Raw genomic sequence first — 18,516 nt, 5'->3', positions numbered from 1 at the left:
TTCACAACCTCTGTATACTCTTATATCTAGAACAAATTTTGGAAATTTCTTTTTTATTAGCTATTACATAATCTATAATTGTCTACGAACCGCGCTGACCAATTATATTTATGGCAGTCTTTATGCATAAATAATGTATTTGTGATATTTAAACTATTAAATACTGAAAAATCAATGTTCTCAGTAGGAACCCTTCATTTTCGCAATCCTCAACACACGAGTTTGATTTTTCTTCACAGTTATATGAAGAAAAATGCCTCTCTTTCTAGACTTTCCAATAAACGTAGACGAACTATGTTCTTGGCATTCCTTCCACGAAAATTTCCTCTTTCCTTAGAAAACGCAGATATGTTAGTCTTACCCTCAAAAAGTGTTTTAACGTTCCTTACAATTGATCTATAAGCTTTAGATTTTTACCAGATGATCATTCAGTACTTTGCATTCTCAGATGTTTTGCTATAACAGTACAACATTCATTTTTTAGTTTGTGCTCAACTGCTTTTCAAAGAATTGCCACAGTGTGCACTGCATGGAAATTTCTTAGCCAGGTATTATTATAAATCATTATAACGATTAGTGCTAATTTTTCTTGCCACCAAATAAGGAGTTAGATTTCATCTACGAAACGTATCTTCATATAGTACCTGTACACTACAAGTTTTAACATGACACGGTCTGATTAGCATTGTTCTTCGGCTACTGCTATACTAGTATATCTGAACATGTGAATTTGATTGAATGAGGATGAATGAACTCCATTATTACTGCTTTTTGATAATCGTTCACTCACTGGAAGTTCTGAACTACGCAAATGAATTGCAGCATTCCCCCCCCACACACTTTTTTTTGAGGATAGGTATTATTAGACATTTTTCTAACAGTCCTTTCTCGAACTAGATAACAAGTAAGTTAAAGAACTTCCTTTCTTGGTTATTGTGGTCAGAATGTAATGTTATTGTACAACCGTCTAGTATGAGTTCCTCGAATCCTAGCATTGTCGCGTAGGGTATTGTCGATGTCCTAGAGGACGCGATGAACTCATAACTTTTTTTTAAAAAATTACCTAACGCCTTTTATTGCCTTATCGGGACTAGGCGAGGCGTTTTAACCCTATCGTGTGCAGCTCCGTGTTCACCGGTAGCCAATCAGAGATAGCTGGCCCAAGACTATAACTAATTCTAAGCAGCAACCGATGAAGAGACTGGCAAATAAATAATCCCATCTCTTGCTATCTAACCCTAACTGGAAACGTCATTGTCTGTAAAATTGTAGGTTCTTCGAACGAATTTTTGAATTTATGGGACGAAAAATCCGATTTTCAGGAGGAGAAAATCCAGCTTGTTCATCCCAGAGATCGACTAAAGAAAGGCTTAGAAAACGTTCCTCCAGTCGGCGACTAGACTTTACCTTAAGTAATTCTTCTGGCGGCTAGCACTGTCAATGTCAATCCTGAATATGATTTGCTTGATGTTTATTTTATTCGATTTTACTATCACTTTTTCATCTTTTAATGATACCAGTCTCAGGTGACCTGGAATGTATATAAAATGTGATGCATAGCTCAACTTGAAAGTTTGGTGAGCTTACCAAATTAACATTTTAGTAAAGTGTCTCATTTTGAAACACGCTTTATTGTAAATTGTAACTGACACTAGTCAGAGTTCACCATTTGCTTTTATGCTTTCTCTATCACATGGTTTCTTTTTACTAAAGAAATAGATCCTAATCCTGAACAATAGCTCTATACAAACAAAATCATCGACATAGCCAAAGCTGTTCAAGGAGCACACAGGAACATCTAAGACTCTTCAAAGGACAAGACAACAACAACAACGTGATTTCTTACTAATTTCAGTATATTCGAGAAAAATGGATAATAAACAGATACATGAAATAATTTCTCACTTTCGGATGTGGAGAGAGTAGTTCATAATGGTTAATCATTTGCTTGTCTTTGGGTTTTTGGCTTAAAACGTTATAGATTCATCTCTCTCTCTCTCAAGCGCAATTTAGCTCAGCGAGAAAACCACCATGTTTCGTTATGACTTTATTCACACAACTGAAACTCAAACAAAATAAGAGATACCATTCAAACAACAATTATTATTATTGTTGTTGTTGTTGGTCTTACATGTGCACATGCATGGAATCTGTAGATTTATTTCTATGACAATCATTTTTATAATATATCTTACCTCTCCTTCAATTCATTGGCCTACAAAGAATTCACAGCTAGTTCTAGCACCCATTTCACTCATTCATCCTGCTCCAGGCAAAAAAATCTGTAACTCATGCCATTGCCAACTACAGATTTACTTAATTCCAGAAATAACCCTCTCTAGCACAGTCATGTATTGAAAAATTTCAGCTATATCAGTGATATAAAACCTTTTTAAGATACTTATGCATGTCTATCACATCTCATTTTACACTTACTAAATCCTATAATTCACAACAAATAGTCATCAAAAGGAACATATCATGGGTGTGCCACCATCTTTGTTACTCAATTGCTGTTTCAAATATACTTGTAAATTGTTATCCTGAACATATGCTGGCCACTGTATTAGAAATTTTTATTTAATACCATGTTGGACTTTTAATCCGAATTACAGGTTTGATATAGATTCCACGAAGTGTTGGATTGCATTTTCATGAGCAGCATACCAGGTGTTCACGAGAGATTCCTTTAACTAGCTCAGATTTGACAAAAGAGGATTTTCCTCCCGGATCTGTTTTTTTTTTAACATGTCCCATACATTCTCAATAGGTTTCAGAACCGGTCTTTGTGGTAGGCAGGGAAGACATAGTTCTGTCTATTAGACAATTAACCGGGATTATTTTCACACTGATTAAACACCCTGATTATCTAGCCTTTTGAGAGACTAGTCAACTTTATTCAAAATCGTGGCTCCACCCAGACAAGCACCCACAATAAACTCTTTTTCGAACTCTGAAAGATGCCTTGTTTTAGTTATTGCGATCAACTCTGTTGACAAATATTTTGCATATACGCTGCGTAATGACGTTTACGTATATGTTCGTAAAAATTTCTAATTCAGTTGCAGGTATTTGTATAATACAAGGATGTACAGTCAGAAAGGCTTTTGGCAAATTAAGTAATTCACAATGAGGATATTAAAGACTCATCTTTTTTTTTTATAGCAAAATAAAATGAAACTTAAAAAGTTTCGAATTTTAGCAGAGATTTTATCCTGTTATTATACTTATGTTACAGAGAGTTCACTTATGAAGAATTCAACTGTGATGCGTTTTTACCTCTCTTAGCTTTTTGCGGAGTTTCTGATGAGAACCAACAGATCCAACAGCTGTCATGCCAGTGCAAATTAGGTTTCACTGAAACTTCGAAATGTTTAATTTTATTTGTTTATAAAAAAAGAATGACGAATCTTTAACGTTAACCATGTGCATTGTCATATTTCTTATTAAAATTAACTCGGTACATATTATTATATCTTGGGAAATAATTGCTTGCATCGATTAATATTTGTTTACATTTTGTATGGTAGATGGCAGCAGATGGCAACACAAAGTTCGATCTTTCGTCAGAAATTTTCCGTCCTCCTTTTGCTGTTCCGCATTTTCCAGCTGTTCCAATGTTTCTTACGTCATGATCTTGTGTAGGTGTCCAGAATATGGCGTCATACGATTTGGTTTTCTGCTGAATACGCTATATGTGTGTGTTTGTGGTTATGTGTCTACCATGGCTTGACTCTTTCGATTATTATCATCATTCACGTTATTGATTCCCATCTTCTCTCTGTTATATGTGAATAGGTGTATTCATCAGTTGTAATCCAAAATGACGTCCGATAAGATTAAAGTTGCTGTCCGTGTTCGCCCATTCAACCGCCGAGGTAAGCGCATCATTGACGGGTGTTCTATACCTGTGCTTTGGGGGTTATTGCTATAGTTAGGCAAGACGTCTCGAATAGTACGTGTACAGTGTAATATCAACATTATAAACGTGAGACCGCAGGAGGCGTGCCTAACAAAATCCCCTATCTTCGGGAGTGAAGATAACGGATGAGTTTGATGGAGAGGCTCTGATTATAAACTCTGGGAGTAGTTTAATCGATTTAATCACGGCTTTATCAAAAAATACACAAACAATTTTTGTTGTGGCAATTCATTATGAAAACAAATATTAATATTATATTATATTCATAATCCGTTCATTATTTCTATTGGGTTATTTATAATATATAGTTTATTTATTCCACTGTTTCACTGCAAAACTGCAGTCATCGTGTGTGTACATGCATACATTTTTGTGTATATATGTATGTGTGTGTGTGAATATATATAAAACAACATTACTACTACTACTTTCTTGAAAGTAGTAGTAATGTTGTTTTACTAGTATCAGTTATTTTTAATTAAGCAGAATGTAAATACACGTGAATAGTTTCTTTCACATGTCATTTCATTCAAATTTTAGGAGTTCACATTTCGTCTTACTTTCACCCCTTCTAACTGTTCAAACTATTCCTGTACCGTGACTTGAAAGTTTTTTTTTTTTTTTTTTGTTGGTCCATCTACTACAAACTATGGTATTTTGTAGAAGAAAAATGTGTGTGTGTGTGTATATATATATCCAAACTATAGTATAATTATCAACTCAAACCCTTCCACGTACCAATTTTTGCAAATAATTGCTGTTCCCCCCCCCCTTTAAGTAATTGTTTATTCCTTTGTTGCATGTTTAGTTCATGTAGATACTATAACTGGCAGGCTATTGGAATGTAGCGCCTCATTCACTTGTTTGTTAATTTGAGAAAGTCATTTATTTGTTTGTGACATTCTGCATTATTTTTTGTTTGAGTAGATGAGTTTAAAATTTTGGATTTAAAATCAACATGTAGAATTATTTACTTATTTTTTTAAATATATTGTTTTAAATCTAATCTTGCTACCACATCAAAAGGAAGGGGTGCTAGCAACACAATTTTTATAGGATTCATTTTTGAACATAGTTCCAAGATACATAAAAGATTCAGTATGACACTGGGAGAAGAATCATCTCTGTAAACAGTGTCAATAGCATTAGGTGTTGCTGGCTTGTTAAAATTGACACAACCACTCTGAAATAATGTTGTATGAGCCATCATGAATCATCGTAATCTGTTCATTATTTTGATAAGGTTATTAATAACAATTTATAGTGTATAGTTTATTTATAAGAGCCCGTGTAGCTCAGTGGAAGTGATGTTTGCACTCCTCAGTGCTAAACCATGTGAAGATAAACTTTGAGTTCAAGTCTAGTCCATGACTAGTGGAACTTTTACTAAGCCTTTTTCGACCGGTTCCTGAGTTAGTCGATTTCTAGCATGGGCAGAGATTTTTCTCCCAGAAACTCTGGTTTTTCATTCCATAAACTCAAGAAAATCGACTGTAGAATCCACACTATTTCATACACTAAAATATTGTGTTAGGGTTAAGGACCAGGAGATGGCGGCACTTGTTGAGTCGTATCTTCACTGTGGGCTGCTTAATTAGTGATAGCCTTGGACCAGCTATCTCTTATTAGCTACCAGTAGAGATTGAACTGCCCACTCAGTCTCCAAAAGTCAGATAGCACTAAAATGGCCTTCCTTACTCCCTATACGGGAATAAAAAGGTGTTAGCTGATTTGATTTTTTTGATTTTAGTTTATTTATTGCACTGTTTCTCTGCGAAACTGCAGTCATCACATGTACATACATACATACATTTTTGTGTGTATATATGTGCGTGCGTGTGTGTGTGTGTGTGTGTGTATAAATTTGTAAAATTGAAGAAAATGACTAGTGTACTTTAAAAAAACATTGAATTCTGTGCTAATAATATGCAAAAGTTTATACTATGAACATTTTCATGTTATGAAAAAGTTAATATTAAATTTCTATGAAATTTTTTGTTACATTATAACATGAAAAGTATTATATATTTTTCATGGGACTCCATGAAGGTGCCCATATGTAATAGTTTTAGCCTTCATGTACAGGAAACCACACAATATGGAGTCACTTATTAAAACTTAGTGTTTACTGCATACACCATACCAGTAATTTCTGCAAACAGATCGTGTTCAGTGTGACAAAATCCTACACGATAATGAATGGCTGGATACTGTGGGATTTACTGTATTCCTTTTGCTCCATCTCAGTAGTGATATATAAATAAATAAAGTTGAATGAAAAGTGAATAGGCTCTCATCTTTTTTCTGTTCAGACTGAAAATCTGTTCTTATTAACAGTGTTTTCCAGTTGGTTCCATGATCCATACAACCTGATACTTTACTTTCACACAAACTTGATAGTCAAAACCTTTGATTAAATTTGTGAAATTGAAGTAAATGACTAGTGATCCCTTTGAAATATTCAGTCAGTTGTGACTTGATACACATAGGTGTCATGGTGTTTCATTCCAGGAAATAGGCAAACCAGTCAGAAGAACACAGTCATAATGCATTGGCTTCGTGAACCAGTAGTTGTCTTCTCATTAAAACCTGCCACACCCAGTTAACCAGGCACATACTTGCAGTTTATGTTATCGCTCTCCAGAATAATGAAATATGAAAATAATTGCCAGCAGAGCAAGTCCAAAAAAATTGTAGTCGAGTTCTGTAGTTGTGTTTACAATATAAGAAAGGATAAAAATGATCATAGTTGCTTGTCATGCTGACAACAGAAATTAGGTAAACATTTGTATATTTCATGTTGATAAATGGATTGGGGAGAGAGAGACCAGAAGTCAATAGGTGTAAAGCATTCATTGTATTTAAGCCAGCTTGATGTCAGTGTATCTAGGTGAAATATTTCCATTTGTGTTTATGGGAATGCTGACAAGCTAATATTGCCTTTCTGAGGAGCAGATAGTACAACACTGTAAAGGTGATTCAGAACCGAGGCATCAAGCTGTTTATCAGTTTCTTGTATTTCTGGATTAAAGCTTTTAGAAAAGCTAGTTTTAAGTAGAAAGGACTAAAATATATGATTTGACCATGAAAATAAGAATTTTTATATAGGACTATTTATGTTAAAGAAATTTTGTGTCAGTATTCCATTTACATTTTGCAGTAAGATACTATCAGCTGGACAGAGGGGATAATGCAAGTGCAACTTTTTTTTTTGGATTTTACAAAAATGTTTGATAAGTACTTTAAATCAAGTTATTTAAATGCAAGAGAAATGTATAATGGAATTGGTGGCTTGGATAAAGAAATGTTGGCTGATAGATATCCACAAATGCATATGGAGCTATGACAAATCTGATGGCTGGGAGTACTTCTCCCAGTCCCCAGTCTGTAAAATGGTCTTTCAAAAAGACCACCAAAAAAAAAAAAATAAATAAAAAAAAAAAAAAAAAAAAAAAAAAATCTGAATTTTCAGTTAATATGAAAAATGAGGATATTAGGAAAGACTTTGACATTGTTGGCACTTAGTCTCCCATATGAGGAAAGGTTAGGAAAACAAGCTTTATTATTATTTTGGTAACCTCCATGGAGTCAATAGACTCTTTGCTGGAAGTCCACTCAACCAGCAACATGTCTGTCGTAATGAACTTTGAAGTTATTTACACTAACCACATTCTCAGTGCACTCCAGCAATGCATTCCACTCACCAACAACTCCATGTAAAAAAATCTACTCCCCCCCCCCATCCGTCTTTGCCACATCTTTATACAACTTCCACGGATGTCTTCTCATTATTCTGATCTTAACATCCTTTAATTAACTTGAAGGTCTCTATCATATCTCCTCTTTTCCTCCTATCCATCAACTTCTGTAATCCACATTCCCTCAAATGCTCTTTATTATTATTATTATTCGTGACACCTCCAAGGAGTCTGAAGACTCATTGCGGGAGGACACCTATTGTACAACTCTTCGTCTCCTCCACTACACCGTACCTCTGGTACTAATCAACAACATCAGCACCATCTACTGCCCACCACCACCATAGCTAGTATTTTTTGTCTGTAAATTGCATATGTTCTGAAGGGCCGATTTATCTGTATGCGGGATGAAAAACCCGATTTTCCGGGAGAAAAAAACCCTGCTACTTCCGTATGAGATCAGCTAACTCACCTTTGATTTAAAAAAGTCCATATGAAGATTCCTCCCATCATGACGAGAATCGAACTTGGGCCTTTTCCAATCGAAAGGCGCAACGTACTGTCGTTCTTCCAATTGCACTATGGAGGGCTTACTTTATAACTAACCAACACTCCAGAGTCTTGATATCACTTTGGTCATTCGTTTTTGAACCCACTCTAGTATTTCCATATTACAGTGTAAACTAGGTCACCAAATTTGAGCACAACAGTCCATGTACTTTGACCATTGCCTTATATAGAGGCACCACCTACTTATTCCTACATATCAATGTAGTTTTTATCAGTTTTTACCAGAATGGCAGAAAAATGACTGAAGAAAATCAAGATCTGTTTAGATTGATATAGTAAGAATTATCTTGAAGACAGAAATATGAGATATGATAATATTGGAGTTGACAGGTAACAGATTCATGTGGAGGAAAATTGTTAATAGGAACTTAGTAATGTTTAATTTTTATGTAGTACTATCATAATATCCTGTACCCCTTCTGAGAGTACATATCAGGAGTTTGTTGATAATAAGAGCCATACATGTATTTTTGAATTATAATGAAAAATCATGATTAATACCAGAGTTCCATGGAATTAAGACTCATTTGCAGAATTCATGCCCGAAGTTTATCAAACTGACTTCACCATTTCCACACTGACTGCACTCTCATGTAGCGTGCATTCCACTCACATGCAAAGAACCTTTTCCTCATTCCCTTTCTGCCACCCCTACCTCCACATCTTGGTGATATGTATGTGGTACTTATACTACTGCTAATCACCTGTTCAAATCACTAATCTAATATCTAACCCCCATGTTCCAATTTAGATATAAACTTATTGCAGTCTATCAAAGGCCTTTGCAAAATCTAAGTATACCACTGTATATGTATCTCTTGGCCAATACCAAGAGATACATATGCAGTGGTATACTTTCACCACCTTGCTGTAGTATGTAATTCATCACCTTGCTGTAGTAAGTAAGTAAATTGGTAAAATGTGATGGTAACACATTTTACCAATGTGTTACCATCACATTTGTAACACATTGTGATGGTAATAATAAGCGTATGTTGATCATCACAGAGAACACTATTATCAACCAAATTCTGTTTCCTTGTTATCAACAACCTCTCCAGAACATCATGACTCCAGACACAGAGATTAGATGTTAATATATAGACTTAGTCTTATTATCACTTTTGTGAAGTGAAACAATTTTATCCATTTTCCATGCCTTCGAGACTTGCCCTATTGCATGACTTTTGTTAGACAAGTACACTGTACATCGATTTGCCTGATTGACATCAAGTTTACTTCTTGTTTGCTCACTTATCCTCAGTTGTTCCTGTATGCTTCTCACAATATCACACAAGAATGAAATATTCTGAATTGCTCAATGAATACCTTGACTTTGTCATTTGCAAGTTATCAGTCATCTTTGCTAATCAGGTCAAGAGAACTCTTAAATTTTTCTTGTTCCAATTAGCTAATTTCTGCTCTTGTTGCACTTTTACTGTGATTGCCAACTGGTGTCACCTTTCTGACTTCCTCTTTGTATTTGTGCTGTCTCCACAGTGTCTTCTTTTGAATTGTTTAATCTCTACATTCACTCATATCTACTTTATTCAATCTTTTGAATTTTGGAATACATTCACACATTATTATTGTCATGTAGTTCTTGATCAGTGTCTAAACACCATTTATCTCCTTTTCACTAAATTCCTCATTCCATGCTATAGCTTCAAGCTGTCCTCTAAGCTTTTCATAATTACCAACCTGATATTCCACATTATACTCTTTTCTCACAGAAGTCTTCATATTGACTGACCACCATTCAGGTGATCACCTCAGAGGTAGTACTGAGAGGATATTAGATTGTAAATGGCAACACCCATTTACAATCACATCCTCTAATGATAGGATAAGATCTTCAGCTCACAAGCCTCACATGCCCTCTGTTGCATACTGCCTATGATAGTTGTCCCTCAAGAAATTCGTTTGTTGTATTCTGAGCTGCTATATTGTCAGTCATTTCAATCTGTGATACTATCATTAAAATTATATATTTGGTTTAATCTTTTATCCCAGTGTAAGCAAACAAAGTTTGTTTCTGAAGTATTTTCAGGACTGGGGCAACTCGTGGTAAAGGTGGTATAAGTTCTCATCACTTGCCTTAGAATCTCCCATAATGCAAAGCATATCTCCTTGTGGACATGTATAATGCTATACATTAAGGGAAGGTCACTACCCCAACCGGTTTCGACCTTTATTGAGGTCTCATCAGTGGGAGCCAGACCCAGAGGTGGTGATACTAAGGTGGAAGTAATGGAGAAGTCATATTTGCCTATACCAGTTGCCAAAAGGTGTCGCACCTTATTATTAAAATTCTTTGGATTAGAGGTAAGTTGATGGAAGATTTTTCACTTGGCTATGCTACCAATTATATATTTGGTTTAATTTTTTATCCAAGTGTAAGCAAACAAAGTTTGCACCTGATGTATTTTCAGGACTGGGGCAACTCGTGGTAAAGGTGATATAAGTTCTCATCACTTGCCTTAGTATCTCCCATAATGCAAAGCACATCTCCTTGTGGACATGTATAATGCTATGCATTAAGGGAAGGGCCACCCCAGACCTTCATGTGCAAACTGTGCTTACATTTGGATAAAGGATTAAATCAAATATATAATTGGTAGCATAGCTAAGTGAAAAAACTTCCATCAACTTATCTCTAATCCAGAGAATTTTAATAATAAGGTGTGACACCTTTTGGCAACTGGTATAGGTAAATATGACTTCTCCATTACTTCTACCTTAATATCACCACCTCTGGGTCTGGCTCCCACTAACGAGACCTTAATAAAGGTCGAAACCGGTCTGGGTAGTGGCTCTTCCCTTAATGCATTGCATTATACATGTCTGCAAGGAGATTTGCTTTGCATTATGGGAGATACTAAGGCAAGTGATGAGAACTCATACCGCCTTTACCACGAGTTGCCCCAGTCCTGAAAATACTTCAGGTGTTTGCTTACACTTGGATAAAGGATTATATAATTGGTAGCATAGCCAAATGAAAAAACTTCCATCAACTTATCATTAAAATTGTTTATAATGATCACCCATCCCTTGTTCACTAACCAAAACTGCTTATACGTTCTTCACCACCAACCTCTACATGGCCTATAGCCAGTGACGTATTTAGGTATTTCCCGCCCCTAGGCCCACAGAAAGTGCCTCTCCCCCATATTTAATAAACATGTTGATTTACATGCATAACCTATTTATATCATAAATTCGTAATATAAATATAATTACAAAAATGAGAGCCCAGAAATTTCTGCCGCCCCTCAATTTCATCTCCTTTTTTTCCCGATGCTTTTTGACACTGGTAAAGAAATGCAGCAGTTCATTTTTAGATTTACAACCAGTCTTACTCATGCAACCTGTTTGTTGTGATTTCTCCATATCTACTCGTATAGTTCGCCCACCGTTTGTAGGTCCCTGCTTCGCGTCTTTCCAAGAATAGTCAATTCATGCTGAAGGGGAGAAAGAAATGAAGGATGTCTGAATCAGTCGCCAACACACGAAATCACGTGCTTTATAGGTAGAATTTTCCAACTGTTATATAAGCAACATAGTTAACTACAATAATCATAAAAGAGAAGTTAATTTTCCGACCGGTAATAATAAACAACTCATCCCATTATACGGACTGATTACCCTATTATCGGAATGGATTCTCCTTTTTCTGAGATGCGCGGAAGTGTCGAAGGATCTCTAATCGGTGGGCGAACTATACCTGCTCTTTTTTGCCACCTTAACTCCATATTTCCTTAGACTTGACTACTCGATTTACATTTCAGATTACCCCATCCCTATGCTGACTATCTCTCTCTCTCTAAATTCACTCTCCTTATGCAGTCTCCCTGTTTGCCTTAATTCTTCCCATGTTTCTGTACCCATCTGATATTCCTTTTTCTCTCCCCCTCATCTGTCATACTGCTGTCCTCTCCATTCATAAATGTCTCAGACATTTTGCAATTTCCTTATTTTGATATGGCATTTAAAAATTGGGTGTACATTTAAGTAAAATCATTGAATCATTAGCAGTGAATTTCATTCAAACTTGCAATAAATATAATTATTTCTTAAAATAATATTAGAAAAAGTACTTCATATTCCTTATAACTTATCCTTATAGTAAAGCTATTTTTATAAGGATAAGTTACTAATTATTGCTCAGGAATTTACAAAAAGGAAGATCATCATCAACAACCATGGGTCCAATGCCCGTAGGTGTCTGATGCCATCTTGATATGATTCTTCCATTGCATTCTATTTTGTGCAAGATGATAGATGATTCAGTTTGTGTATAGAGTTTCCGCACCATTTGACGATGTCATCGCCCCATTCTCTGTTAGGTCTTCCTCTTTTGTTCTTTCCTTCAATCATTCCAAACAGCAATGTTTTTTAATTTTCTCTAATCATTCATTCTACATATATGGCCAAATAGACGTAGTTTCCTTTTGATTATTTTCTGGATCAGGTTTTCTTTTGGTTGTATTCGTCTGTAGATTTCCTCATTGTTCACTTTCTGTATCCAGCTTATTCTCAAGATCTTTCTATAGCACTTCCTCTTAAATGCCAATGCCCTCCTTTCAGATTCTCTCAGGAGTACCCATGCCTCGCATCCATAGAGCTTGCTGCTGAAGATACAGGTTTCTAGAATGCACAGTTTAGTTTGCATCTTTATAGCTCGGCTCTTCCATATTTTGTCTATGGCTTTTAAAATCGTTGTTGCTCTGGCTATTCTAATTTTTATTTCTTTTTTTTTGGGGTCCAAGACATGTGTCATGTGGCATCCAGGATATGTGAAGTGTTCCACATTTTCCAGTTGAAATCTGTCTATTGAAATCTGTTCAGTAACTACTGTTGTCCAAATATCATTGTTTTAGTTTTTTCAAAGTTGACATTAGTCCATATCTTTTTCCTTCTGTGTATAGTGTTTGCAATGTCTGGAACAGACATTGCAAACACTATACAGACAAGGGAACCCAATATCACACATCTTCATCAATTAGGACGATGCCATCTGCAAAGCAGAGGTAGTTTATTCTCATGCCATTTATTGAAATGCCTCCACCTTCTTCTTTAATCTTATCTAGTGTTCTTTCCAGATGTGTGATATTGGGTTCCCGTGTCTTGTGCCTTGACTAGTGGCAAACCAATCTCCAGTCTCATCTGCTATTCTGATTTTTGCTTGTGCTTGGCTGTTTATATCTTTCAGCCGGCGGATCAATTTATTATCCACATCATAGGATTCCACTCCGTACAGTATCAGGAATTGATACTGTATGGAGTGGCAGAAGACAAAGGGACCCAATATGAAGATGATTGGTGATATTGGGTCCCCTTGTCTTGTGCCTTGAAACTAAAGGAAGATATTGTCCATAATAAAAATCAATTCCTGATACTGTATGGAGTGTATAGAGTACTGTCATAGTTTTCACTTCATCTGTTATTTGTTAGGTCTTCAATATTATTTTTTTTACATTTCAATCTTCCAAGGCACTAATAACTATCAATTTGGCCTTGTTGGCTAACTGGGTGCATAAAGTCATATCTCTTACTGGTTGGAGAAGGAGAGTATACCTTCTCCAACTAGTAGCAATTTCCATTGTTGTGTAGATGTTTATGAGTCTTTAGGTTGTCAAACATGGAACTTTTATAAGTTCCATACTTAGATTTTGCTAAGGCTTTTGATAGATTACTGCATGATAAATTGATAGTCAAACTAGAGTAGATGGGGTTGGATATTAGGTTGTAGACTTGCTATCTGATAGGTATCAACAAGTTGTGTATGGGGGAGCTATATCCAGGAAAAGGAAAGTCACTAGTGGAGTGCCTCAAGGGTCTGTTTTAGGGCCATTACTGTTTATTTTATATATTAATGATATTGGTGAAGATATTATTATTTATTATTATTATTACTACCCCAAGACCTCATGGAGTCAAAGACTCATCTGGGAGGTCCTTTTATCATCACACACACACACACAGCTCATCATACCATGTTTTAAACACATTCAAACTCTTTGCAGGCACCACATTCTCAGGCAGGGCATTCCAATCATTCACAACTCTGCACGAAAAAAACCTGCCTCTCACTCCCCTACTCACACCCTACAGTTTCCAGGGATGACCTCTGGTTCTCCTCTGATCTCCCACTATTCTCTGTAAATCTTCTCCAGCATTGATCCTATATATGGATGGAGATATTCAGTTGTTTACAGATGATGCAAAGTTGGGATGAACCATGAAGAGTAGAGAAGATGTTTTGGCCTTACAAGAAGACTTGAATAAATTGAGTGAATGGCACGGGAATGTGTGTTCAATAATGCAAAATGTAAGGTTTCAAAATTTGGAAAACAAAAATGGGATGCAGAATTTATGCTTGGTGAGGATATATTGTTGGAGGTGGAGGAAATAAGAGATTTGAGGGTGATAGTGAATAAGGATCTGAAATTTAGGGGACATAGCCATAATTGTGAGGACAACACAAAGGCTTCTGGGAATGATGTGGAGGACACTGACTTGTAGAAGTAGGGAGATTCTTGTTCCATTATATAAGGCTTTGATTAGGCCACACATGGACTATTGTGCCCAGATTTGGTCACCTGGTTTTCAGAAGGATGAAGAGATGTTGGAGAGGATCCAGAGGCGACTGACAAAAGTAGTTTCTAACCTCTGGAATGTCGGTATGTGGAAAGATTGAGAAGATGCAACTTGCAAAGTCTGGTGAACAGGAGGAGGAGGGGAGATATGATAGAGACCTACAAGTTATTAAAGGATTGTTATAGGATCAATGTTGGAGAGGTTTTACAGAAAATAGTGGGAGATCACGGGTCATCCATGGAAGCTGTATAAGGAGGGTGTGAGTAGAAGAGTGAGAGGCAGGTTTTTTTCATGCAGAGTTGTGAATGATTGGAATGCCTTGTCTGAGAGTGTGGTGTCTGCAGAGAATTTCAGTGTTTAAAGCATGGTATGATGAGCTGTGTGTTTGATAAAAGGACCTTCTAGATAAGTCTTTGACTCCAAGGGGTCTTTGGGTAATAATAATAATATTTGCTCTCAGAGCTGCAGAGATTATTTTACCATTAGCACACCCATGGTACTGATATTCTGTAGGTTTACAAACTTGTGGGGAGGAATGGAATCACATTTAAAAAAAAAACATTCTAGGTTTTTTGGAGGATCTTTTTCAGATACCTGTTTTGCTAACGATTCTGTTTAAGTTATCATATCGCTTTAGATTTACATTGCTTGCATATCTTCATTTCAAAATGATTCTGCCATTGATGTCATTGTTTCACTCTAGTTTTCTTAAATACCTGTGGTCTCCAATCTTTGATTAACCATTTTATTTTCAACCCATTTTCCAGATCCATAAGTTAAAATTGATTTGAACATTGTCTTATATACTGCTAGTTTAATGTTTGGCTAATTAATCTGTTATTCCAAAATTTATCAGTTCCTCACCATACAAACTTTTCTAATTCTTTTATCTATTTCTATATTAGTCTGTTGTCTTCTTTAAAAATTGTATTCAAATTACTGAAATGTTTTACTTCTGTAGGTTCTCCTGATATTACTAACAGCTGGTGTTTTCTATGTTCCTGTGCATTTCATTTGGTTTAAAGAATCCTGAAGGCTTATAATAAGTAGATTTATTGAAGTTATCATAATCCCCATTTAATATCTCCAACTTTGATAACAGGTTTAAACACTTTGTCACTTTCCTTCATAATGTGATCTGTATAGATGATAACACTGGGCATAGCCTGAATACTTATCTCACATCTGGGCTGTATTCTACATCCTTCAACTTACAACTTAAGTGCAGATTGTATATTGCTTTGTATAATGTTCCATATGTAATTGTAGTCTTGGCACATTGAATTTATGTTTTATAGATGTGAAAAAGGCATATGTTCACATCTATAAAACATAAATTCAGTTTCCAATTTCTCATGGTTTCTTGAGAAGTACTTCTCCAGAAGTACTGTCAAAATAAATATCTAGTTTTGGCAGTACTTCTGTTTGAGCCCAGCTTGTTCTTCATGTTTCTCATCCATGATTTTTCTTAGCTTCTTCTCTTTTTCCTAGACTCAGTAGAGGAATTTCTCTGTAATTCTTACATGTATTGTTTTTTTTCTGTTTTTAAAGATACTATTAAAATATTATAAAAGATACTATGATTGCTCTTCTCCAGTCTTCTGTGATTAGATCTTTATCAGGCCTTCTGAATTATGTATTGTAGCTGCTGTCAAACCTTTGTACTTCTATATTTGAGCATTTCAGGTTGAATATCATCTATTCCAGCCATTTCAAGTATTGATATGTATTCCTGACTGCATTTTTCTTGAATATTTTTTACTACTGTGTTTCTCTACTTATCTCCTTGAAGATAAGTATGATAAGACAAGTATGGCATGTTTTATTACATTACCTTTATCTACAATTTTTATCTACATCTTGTCAGATTCCTTTTGCAGTACTCTTTCCTTCAGTATCTATTTCTAAATAGAACTTCTATATTAAAAGAAGTAAAAATGTGCAATTTTGAGTTATTTGAGTTATTTTAACTAATGGACAACAAAATTCATTTGTGATTCTTGCTACAGTCTATTCTTTTAAGGAAAATATTCAGTTGCTTTCAAAGAATACCATTTGAAAAGCATTGTTGTGGAAAATTCGAATGTGATGCAATGTTCCTTCATGAGTATGATAAGACAAGTATGGCATGTTTTATCACATTACCTTTATCTACAATTTTTATCTACATCTTGTCAGATTCCTTTTGCAGTACTCTTTCCTTCAGTATCTATTTCTAAATAGAACTTCTATATTAAAAGAAGTAAAATAACTAAAAGTAACATTGACTAAGGCAGTTTACCTTCACTTTTGAGTAGATATATCATTTCACTATAGCTTAGCTAAGTGTAAGGTTTTGCATTTTGGCCAGAATTGCAGTGTGATGAAGTGGAGGAGACAGGAGATTTGGGCATGATGATGTTAAGGGTTGGCACAATTTGAGAAATTTGAGGATTCATTCATTTGATCCCCATTCTGTTTATTCTTTTAAATCGTAGGAATCCAATTTGACATTGCCATCAATAACTGATCTTGAACTAAGACCCATGTACTACTGAGTTCCCTCTCTTTCAGTTGATCATGTCATGTTAGTTTATTGGTTTCATTAGTTTTTCTCATGTAACTCATGTTACATGAAAAAGTTGCTTCCATCAAGTGCAGTGTATGGTAGTTATTCTTGAGAAGCTCAAAGAAATTAATTCTCTTCATTCACATGTTATTTCCTGTTTCTAATCACCGTTTCCATAGTTAATTTTCTGTTATTACCTTCCTCTTGCTCACCAGTCTTATCTGCTTAAACATTTCAGAATCAGTTTCTCCTATATGATCTTGCCTATAGCAACACCCAACTTATTGCAGAGTATAAGGCTTTAAAATTTGGAAATCAAAGATTGGATGTAAAGTATATACTTGGTGGAAATATATTGAAGGAGATGGAGGAAATAACAGATCTAAGTTTAACCTGGATAACGAATCTAAAATTTGGAGGACAGGTTACTAAATTGTGAGGACAGCAATAAATTTTTGGTAATGATGCAGAGGAAACTGACTTGTAAGGAGATTCCAGTTCCATTGTATAAGGCCTTGATTAGACCACACATGGACTGCTATGCACAGATTTGATTCTGGTTTTCAAAGGATGGAGATGTATTTGAAATTTATATATTTGAAAGTCAGTCCAGAGGAGTGACTAAGGCAGTTTCTGATCTCTGGAATGGTGAGTATGAAGAAAGGTTGAGAAGATGCAATTTACAAAGTCTAGTGGATAGGAGAAGGAGGAGCGATATGATAGGGGGTTCTTATCAAATTAATGTTGAAGTTTTTCATAGAATGGTGAGAAATGGGGGGGGGGATGTCATCCCTGGACGCTGTATGAGGAGGCTATGAGCAAAGGAGTGAGAAGTAGGTTTTTTTTGCATGAGAGTGGTGAATGATTGGAATGCATTGCCTTAAGAGTGTAGTGTCTGCAGAGAATGTGAATGTATTTAAGACATGGTATGATGGCTGTGTGTATGACAGAGGGATCTCCCATTCTTTGAGTCCATGGAGGTCTGAGGATAATCATTATATCTGAAATTCTTGCTGACTTCAACTTCACATCATATGGATTCAAAGCATTTATCACTGCTGCTTCCTTCAGGTGCCACAGGTAGAGAGACAATCTTCTTAGATCATCAGTAATACTCCACTCCCACTTATCCTTTTTCTCTTCTTGAAAAATGCTATAATACATCATATTCTATTCCT

At 35.6% G+C, this 18,516-nt stretch overlaps 1 protein-coding gene across 6 annotated transcripts in view; it reads left to right on the top strand.

The window, feature by feature from the left end:
• The first annotated feature begins 3,655 nt into the window (after positions 1–3,655).
• Positions 3,656–18,516, top strand: part of Khc-73 (Kinesin heavy chain 73) — an 842,240-nt gene continuing 827,379 nt past the window's right edge. For all 6 annotated transcript variants that reach the window (XM_090407555.1, XM_090407554.1, XM_090407553.1 and 3 more), the window contains exon 1: positions 3,656–3,878. In XM_090407555.1, the coding sequence (XP_090263681.1) occupies positions 3,824–3,878 (55 nt within the window). In that variant the 5' untranslated portion in view covers positions 3,656–3,823. The remainder of the gene's footprint in view (positions 3,879–18,516) is intronic.

The sequence above is a fragment of the Typopeltis vanoorti genome, chromosome 17 (assembly GCF_054136105.1).
Source record: "Typopeltis vanoorti isolate ZY-2024b chromosome 17, IOZ_Tvanoo_1.0, whole genome shotgun sequence".
NCBI classification, from domain to species: Eukaryota; Metazoa; Arthropoda; class Arachnida; order Uropygi; family Thelyphonidae; genus Typopeltis; species Typopeltis vanoorti.
This window is presented reverse-complemented; position numbering and strand designations above follow the sequence as displayed.